Source organism: Suricata suricatta, chromosome 13 (genome assembly GCF_006229205.1).
Source record: "Suricata suricatta isolate VVHF042 chromosome 13, meerkat_22Aug2017_6uvM2_HiC, whole genome shotgun sequence".
In the NCBI taxonomy this organism is placed as follows: Eukaryota; Metazoa; Chordata; class Mammalia; order Carnivora; family Herpestidae; genus Suricata; species Suricata suricatta.
In genome coordinates, this window is record NC_043712.1 from 301,295 (window position 1) to 310,511 (window position 9,217).

General features: G+C 52.3%; 1 protein-coding gene across 12 annotated transcripts in view; it reads right to left on the bottom strand.

Moving 5' to 3' along the window:
* The window catches only part of EHMT1 (euchromatic histone lysine methyltransferase 1), a 138,622-nt gene that overhangs the window by 67,193 nt on the left and 62,212 nt on the right, over positions 1 to 9,217 (bottom strand). For all 12 annotated transcript variants that reach the window (XM_029920818.1, XM_029920822.1, XM_029920817.1 and 9 more), the window contains one exon: positions 5,127 to 5,692. In XM_029920818.1, the coding sequence (XP_029776678.1) occupies positions 5,127 to 5,692 (566 nt within the window). The remainder of the gene's footprint in view (positions 1 to 5,126; positions 5,693 to 9,217) is intronic.

Sequence of the window (9,217 nt, forward strand, 5' to 3'; positions counted from 1 at the left end):
CCCCTCTCATGCTCTGTCTCTCTCTGTATCAGAAATAAATAAAACATTAAAAAAAATTTAAAAAACAAAAAAAAGAACTGAAAACAGAGTCTCAAAGAGCTATTTGTACACAATGGTTCATGGCAGTATTGAAGCCATGGGGTGGAAGCAATCCCAGGGACCACGGACAGGGGAGCGGATCAACCAGATGTGCTCCGACCCACGACAGAAGACGGGCCTTGAAAAGGAGGGAGATCCCGACACCTGCCAACGCGTGGATGACCCTGGAGGCCCCGAGCCGAGGGAGATCAGCCCCGTCACAGGGGGACACGTTCAGGATGCCCCGGAGGAGTCGGGGCCACAGACACGGAGAGCGGGAGGGTGGGGCTGGGGGAGGGGAGGGCCCGTGTGTGGCGGGACAGGGTCCAATCTGGGAAGATGGACACATTCGGGGGGGATGGGTGGGGCAAGGGGGGGAAGGGGGATGTCCGCACAACAGTGTGAATGTGCTTAATGCCCCTGCCCTTAAAGGTGAAACTGCTCGGGAACGTGGCCTGTGGCTGACAGCCCAGGGGGACTCACTCAGGGCGCAGCGACCCTGTGTGCTTGTGCTTGTCGCTTGGCGGGGACGCGGCGCAGCCCTGGGGCGCCCTTCCTTCCTCCCCCACCCCGCCCTCGTCCCCACCCGCTCCACAATTAGCCTGCCCGCAGCAAGGTTCCTGTCCACGTGAACTTGTAGGCTTGGTAAAATTCTTTAGTCCCTCTCAAACATACCAGGTTTGTCTCTGAAGTCAAGGCAGGAACACAAGAGTCAGAGCATGTTCCTTTCTGTCTTCTACAAACTATCGCACAGACTGTGCAGCCACAGTGACTGCCCGCCTCCACCAGCTCATATAGGCAAATGCGGAAGATGATTTTAAAGTATGCATAAATGGGACGCAAATATTAAACCTGAGGAGTAAAGAGTCATATGAGAATAATTCTCACTTGGGCACAAAATCTTTAAGACGTTATTTCTAAAAATCTGAAAAGAAAAAAACAAGAGCGCTGAGCTTGGGTGAAAATTCTAGACTCTGCCAGGGCTCCGCTACCAGACAAAAGCAAACAAGATAAGAGACGAGATCTGCTTCCCACGCAGGCAGGACGGCATCTGACCTCCCCGAGGGGCGCCGCGGCTGTCCCGGAGCCGTGACGCCCCGCCCTGCACGCTGCGGCCTCCCCCACGGAGAGCAAGGCCCACGCCCCAGGCCGCATGCCCCGCCGCCGCAGACCCCGCAGGGCTGACCCTCCCCGCCCCCTCTGCATGTCGCCTCTCCTGTGAGCCACCTGCCGGGCCCACGAGGGCTCAGTGCCAGTTCTCTCCCTCCAGACACTTAACTCCAGGGGCAGCTAACAAGGACCCGCATGATCCTGTCACTCAGAACTGCCTCTCTAACCGGGCGGGGGGCTCCAAGAGTAAGGCCTCATCTTTTCCCCAGGACCTAGAGAACGCCAGTGGCTGTGGAAAGTGGACAGGGAGGATGTGGGGACAGAGACACCATGCTGAGGCACAATTCAACTGGACTAGTGTCCTGGTCTGCAGCACAGGACACAGTAACGAGCACTATAACGCAGGGGAAAGGTTCCACTTCCTCTGCGCAAACAGTGAAGAGGTCGAACCCGAGCTGGCGCTTTCTGACAGGACCAACAAAAGGGGGCTGCACTGCCAAGGGACATTGGTTTTAAACTCTTAACAAAGAAAATGGGTTTATTGTCACAGGCTGCAACACTCATCATTGGAATGACTGATTTTTAAAACACAATTTTTAATAAAACACGGTCACCTAAGAAAACCAAACAAGACTGAACTGGGTTTTGGGGGGTGAGCAGGGAACCCCAAGGGCAGGAGAGGCCAGGTCTGGAGCCAGGAGGCTCCATGTCAGAGGGCACTTGGGTGAGCCCCCGGCGCGGCTCATCTTGTGGCTGCGTCACTGTGCCCCCCTCCCTCTCGTGGAGGCCCAGGGACAGATGAAGCCTCCGGGTGCATATCGGGCAGGGGTGTCTTCAGGAAGTCTGCCTCCAAAGTCTCAAAGCCTTTTGTCCTCTGTCCTTACAACGGACCAAAATGATACATGTGAGAATCAGCTGCACACCACTAGCAATTCTAATAATTGGGCACACAAGTCACATTTGGATAACCCCACATGATCAGAGAAATTTCTTCAAATTAAATTTCATTTGCCTTTTGTTTCCATACAGAGATATGATACAGTGACACTAAAAGAGCCTCAAGAAAAAAAAGTACACTGGAATAAAATCCTGGAAGTAGGAACAGAATAAAAGTACAATTTCAAGAAGATAAACAAGTAATATAAAATTTCAGACATGCATTTAAAAAGTGACAGTAGGGAGCCACAAACTGGCAGGCAAAAAATAACGAACAGCACCCTAAACCTGGTGTCTCGTACACACGCCAGAAAGGAACCACATATTTAAAGTTCACTTAAATATAAAATACTTTCTTAAAAAATACAGAACATCTTGGAACCCAGGGCTAGGTGGAGAGTTCGAAGGCATGATGCCAGAAGCACAGGCCATAAAAGAAAGAAACACTGACGACGTGGACTGGGTCGGAAGGAAATACTTCTGCTCCGGGGAAAACACTACTAAGAGGGTAGCCTCGAACGGACAGAAAAGTCCGCCCACGGACCCGCGGCAGAGGGTCACACACGGAACTCCGACAGCTCACTAAACAATTAGCTGTGAGATGGGCCAGAGATAGGAGAGACAACTCACCAAAAAGGACACACGGAGGGCAGATACGCACAGGAAAAGAGGTCCAACATCACCAAGCACGAGGAGGAACCACAGCTACAGCAATGCCGAAGGCCAGCCACGACAGGAGAAGCCGGACTGCCCGTACCTTGTTCCTGGGACTGTAAAATGTCACAGCCCGCCTGCAATCTGGTTAGGCAGTTAACTTAAAAAGCTAAATATCTAAGTAACACATGACTCTGCAATTGTACTCCTGGATATTTAACCCAGAGAAATGAAAATTTCTCTCCAAAAAAATTTCTTACATAAATGTCCAGAGCAATTTTATTGTATTAGCCCCCAAATGGGAACCCCCAAGAGCCATTCAATCTGTGAATAGTTCAGCTGGGACCATCCACACCACAGAAAACGCCTCAGCATGAACAGGAAGGGGCCACTGACACAACATGGCCGGTCTCACAGGAACTGAGCCTCCCAAGTTCCCACCTTCTTACAGAACACCTGACATGACGTGGCTGCGGAGACGGAGGACGGGGGCTGGGGACACAGAGGGCAGGGGAGGTGACACTGGGAAACTGGTGCTGGGTGTTCACAGAAACTGACACTGCGCTCTAGCCGTGCAAAATGTTACCAGGGGGAGACCGGGTGAAGGGCATACGGGGGTCCCACTGTACTATTTTTGCAGTTTCCTATGAATTCCTAATTATTAAAAAGTTTTTTTTTTTTAAGTTTTGGAATGTACACAAGGATACCCACAAAAGGTGGAAACCAAGGGGCCCGCGAGGGGCGAGGCCCACACACTGAGACACGGGAGTCAGGGGATGCCCAGCCCCGGCAATCCTGGAGCAGGAATCCCGCGGCAGCTGTGGGGGCCCAGCAGCACGGGGTGGTCAGCAGTCCAGCCCCAGGGGGTGCCCAGGGCTCCCCACAATCACTGCAGGCAGGCCACAGGAAATGCAACCGAGTTCGCAGCCAGGCAATACAGAACCATGGAAATAGAGCTGAGTACAGCCCCGGGGAGAAAAATCCACACAAACAGGAGGCACTGAGTCCAAACAGGACTCCCACTTAAGGAAACAGGACTTACAACAGACTATAAGGGTGACCTGGGTGGCTCAATCAGTTAAGTGTTTGACTTTGGCTCAGGGCATGATCTCACAGTTCATGGGTTTGGGCCCGCGTCGGGCTCTGTGCTGACAGCTCGGAGCCTGGAGCCTGCTTCGGATTCTGTGTCTCCCTCTCTCTCTGCCCCTCCCCCACTTGCATGCCCGCGCTCTCTTTCTCTCTCTCTCTCAAAAATAAAATAAACACAAAATAAAATAAAAAACAAGACTATAAAAGATTTTTAACGAATGTCTTCTGAAGGCGAAGACAAAATATAACTAAATAAACTAACTGGAGATGTTAGGTATGCAAAACACTGTCAAAAGTAAGTCCATCATGATACAGAATGAACAGCAAGAAAGTGAAGTGCTAAAGAAGAAATCAAAGCTGGAAAACACACCAAGGAGCCGTCCAAGGAGACAGAAGACCCCATGTCCACGTCAAGAACTCCACAGAAAGAAAAGCTGCACAACGCGTTTTTCTAGAGCTGAGGAAAGGCACACGACGCACAGGGACAGGGCCCTCGGAGACAGGCCTCTTCACGCAACCCTGAAAGGCTGTGGAGACGAAATGGCACATGACCCACTAATGACGAACAGGCAGACTCACGAGCAATGCCAAGTACAAGGAATCCCAAGGAAACACATCTACAGACCTGGAACTCGGCCCCAGCTAGATTAACTTGGAACTGGGAGGCCAAAACAGGACTGTGGACATTCTGAGAAAATGCAGCACACGTGGGTCCAGAACACTCGCTGGTGGCAAAAGCCACCTCACCCAGCATGACACTGGACTCTCACTGCCTGTTCCCTGCTCCCAGGGGCCTAACAGGAAAACAGGGTGTGTCTTCAGTGTGTCCCTCCTGCCTACCCTCTGTCACACCAAGCAGCTAACCAAGTTCACGACTGCTTCTCTGCCGAGTCAGTGCTCAGCCTTCCTGCGCTGGAATGCAAGCCCCCAGGCCAGAGGCAGAGGAGGAGCGGGTCCCCGTGCAAGCGTCTGACGCGTCTCGCCTCGGTGGGCCCGCGGACGCCCAGAAGCAGCACGAAGCCCAGAAGGCGGGCTGGGGGGGCCCGTCTCCGGGTCGCTCACGCCTGACCTGCCAGCAGCCTCTCCTCAGCTCCCCAGGCCCACAGACAACCACGTGTTGGGCGGCCACGGCCATGCACTGGCCTTTCTCTCCCATGCACAGAGCCCGTCTGCCGTCACCGCGACAAAAGCGAACACGGACAGGAAGGAAACAGCGCGACACCCCCGAGAACAGCCCCATCCCGACGAGGACGCATTACCAAGCCCAGGATGGATTTTGGCATGGTCTTCCGTGCCCTGTGAACCTTGACGTCGGCACCAGGGCCCGAGGGGCCGGAGGGCTTCTTGTCCTCCGGGTCTTTACTCGCTTCCGCAAGCTTGGCCGGCGCCGCAGCCGGCGTCTGAGAAAAAGCACTGGGAGTCCTCCCTTTGCCGGCGCCTCCGGGAAGGGTTTTCGCAGCATGACCAGGAAGCGAGGAAGCCAAAGTGCTGGTAATCCGCATGGGCTGCTCCTGCGGGGGGGGCTTACTCAAGAAGTACCCATTGCTCCCGACGACAGAAGTCTGTGTGAAGTCGTCTGCGCTGACGTGGTTCTGCTTCCCCGTTTCACTGTCTCTTTCTGAAACCCCATTTTCGGCTATCCGAGCTAGTTTGTTGGTACCGTCCTGCGGGCTGCCCGCCGTGGTCTCCTGAGTGTGCTGCGCTATAGTCACGTGATCACTCGCCTCGCTCTCCGCACAGGACCCGTTGGCTTCGCTGTCGGCGGCCACGGGGCCCTCTCCTCCCTGCTTCTCCGATGAGCCTCCATCGGCTGCCATAGAGATCTCTGTGAACAGAGGAGACGGTGTCAGAGGTTGTGGCTGTCACTCGACCCACGCCACGGTTACCACTTCTCCACGTGGTCCATGGAAAGCTGTACAAGGGAAAATCATTTCGTTTCATGGACAAAGATTTCAGGTCAAACAGATTAAATGTAAAATGATGTCTTAGGGGCGCCTGACTGGCTTAATCGGAAGAGCAAGCTACTCTTGATCTCAAGGTTGTGAGTTCAAGCCCCATGTTGGATAAAGAGATTACTTCAAAATAAAAACAAAGATAGGGCACCTGGATAGCTCAGTCGATTAGGCCTCCGACTTTGGCTCAGGCCATGATCTCACGGCTCAGGAGTTGAGCTCTGCATCAGGCTCTGTGCTAACAGCTCAGAGCCTGGAGCCTGCTTCAGATTCTGTGTCTCCCTCTCTCTCTGCTCCTCCCCAGCTCATGCACACATGTGCTCTCTTTCTCAAAAATAAATACTTTAAAATTTTAATTTAAAAATAAATAAACATTTTTAAAAATTTAAATCTAAGAAAAGAAAAGAAAATGTCTCAGATACTAATTCTGGAAGTTAGTTGGTTAAAGTCTAGACAAGGCCAAACCCTGAACAGAGGAGTCTGCCCTGAGCTCAGGCATGCTGGCTGTCTGCCTCTCCTGAGCGGAAAGTCCTGCAAGGCTGCAGTCCTGCCTCGGGGGACACTGGGTAAAACCAGAAGCACAAGATAAACACTCCTCAAGATTCCAAAATATTACACAGATTTGCATATCCACCAGGAACAAATACACCGCTGTAAAATAAAACTGTTTAAAGATAGAAAGGCCTTAGAAGTAGCTTCAAAAGAACAAACTTAAAGAAAATGGGCAAAAACCAGAAAATGGGTCCTGTTTTCAGTATATCAGCCAGAAAGGCCATTACAAACCCCTGGACTACAAGTCCCTTCGCTATAAAACCTCGGCCTCCCAGCACAGTTTGGACAGACCTGGTCCGGGACCACTTATAAATGCATTTAATATCAGAAGATCTACAAATATATGTAACCTCATGGACAGACCAAAGCAGAAAGCCCATGAGTACACCATGGATGCTGAAAGAGCTTCAGTCAAGTTCAAGACTCTACCCATCCCAGTCCTTTTACGCCATCAACTTCCACGAGAGACCCCATCATGATGGTACTATCTGTCCCTCTGTCCTAGAGTGTCTGCAAGGAGAGTTTTGTCTGTCTGTCCACTATGTGCCCTGAGACAGAAGCAGGCAGTACGAGCATGGTAAATGCTTCTTAAATGATTACACGGTCATTCATTAATTTACGGATTTTTATTTACTTATTTTTGAGAAAGAGACAGAGAGAGAAAGAATCCCAAGCAGGCTGCACACTGACAGCATGCGGCCTGACACGGGGCTCACGCCCACCAAAATGTGAGATCATGACCTGAGCCGAAATCAAGAGTCAGACACTTAACTGACTGAGCAGCTCAGGCACCCCTCCACCACCTTCTTCTAAAATGCAGAGGAAAAAAGAGATTTTCCCAAACAGCAACGTAGATCACAAAATAGAACAGTGAAGGCACAGGGAGACAGGTGCCCCCTCCGGAGGAGGGCACCACAGGGACCTCTCTACTACACCGCCTCAAGAGGAGCCGAGAGGAGCGGGGCGCCTGCTGGTCACAGCAGCCCACGGGGGCAGGTCTCCCAGGCCACGGCCTAGACAGACCTGCGCGTTCTGCATCTCTGAAGGCGGGCTGCACACATCTGGGCCTCACCGAGCCCTGCGGTGGCTCATCCACAAATCTGAGTTTGAGAAACGCCTGTCCTAGGAGGTCTGAAAACCTCGAAGTTGACAAGGGAAAATGGAGAGAACAGATCTGTACCTAGAAACAGGGAAAAGTTTTGTTATGCATCAAAAGCATAAGTTCTAACAGTAACAAGAAAAGATAAATGTGATTACATAGTGTGATATAACAAAATATGGGTATTTGGTCTCGGCCCCCAGCTCCTGACGCAGCCCCGGAGGGGACTCTGGATGCACTCTTGGATGGATGGGGCTGGTCACCAGAAACCCAAAGGCACCGTCAGAAGCTTGGAACTTTCAGTCCTACCTGATCCTCCAGAGAGGAGAGAGGGTTAGAGTGAGTTAATATCGCATCATGCCTACGTGACGACATCGCCACAGAAATCCCTGAACCACGGGGTTCAGAGACCTTCCAGGTGGGTGAGCACCCACACGGGGAGGACGGCGCACCCCGCGAGAGCACCGAAGCCGCGCGGCCCTTCCCTGGGACCCTGCCCTGTGCATCACGCGCACTGGGCTGTTCCTGAGTTCTGTGAGCGTTCCAACAGATTACCACACTCGAGGAGGAGGCTGTGGGAATCTCTAATTCACAGCCCATCGGCCAAAGCTGTGTGTGCCCCGGGGACCCTCTGCTTGAGACTGACGTCTGCAGTGGGGGCAGTTTTGTGGGACCGAGCCCCTGACCTGTGGGGTTGGTCCTAAGTCCAGGGAGACAGTGTCGGAACTGAGGTGACTTGTGGGACACCCAGCCGGTGTCACAGAGAGCTGGAGACCTGCCTGGTGTGGGAAAGCCCGCACACACGGTACCAGCTTGTCGTGAGTCCGCATGAAGAAGGAAAGGGCAGTGTTCCTCTCAGAGGTCGGAACTGTAGCCACCTGCCTTCGCTACCAGCATGCATCATTCTGAAGGTTCTGGCCGGAGTGACAGAGCAAGAGGAGGTTAACAAAGGGCGTCAGGGTCAGAAAGCAGCAGCAACATTCATTCCTAACTGACGTGATCCCATGTAAGAAAATCCCAAGTAACCAACAAGGTAAGCAGCCAGAATCAAAGGCAGAGTTTAGAGAGACTGAGTAAAAAAACCTTCAGGATGCAGGGCTAGGCAAGACATCTTATCCTTGATGCCAAAGCACAATCCCTAAAAGATAAAGCAATAAACTGGATTCACCAAGAGTAAAACTTCTCAAAACTAAATGGCAGCAATTCCAACTCACAAGGAGACCACACTTGACACCCACAGGCGGGAATGATCGCCCACACGACATGGACAGGACTCACTGCTGTGCACTGTTGCTGCAGCGGTTCTGGAAAGAGTTTTGGCAGTTCTCCCAGGACTAAACACGCACTTAGCATGTGACAGCAAACGTGCTCGTGGGCATTTGCCCCAGAAAAATGGAAAGCTTCGTCCAAACCAAGATGAACGCACACATTCACAGCGGTTTTACTGCAGCCGATGAGAACTGGAAACAGCCAGGTGTCCTTCAGAGAGTAAAAGGTTAGACGGATGTAATCCATCCACACCACAGAATCTGACTTCGGAAAAGAAAGGAACGAACTACTGACACGTGAAGTAACCTGGACAAATCCCCCAGGAAATCATGCTGAGTGGAAAAAGTCAGTGCCGGCAGCAGCACTCAGGACGCCACCATCGCTGAGGGAGCACTTGTGAAAGGACAAAACCAAGGCGTTAGGGCCCAGACTGGAGAAGCCAGGGCGTAACCGCAGGGGCGGGGGGGGGGGGGGGGCC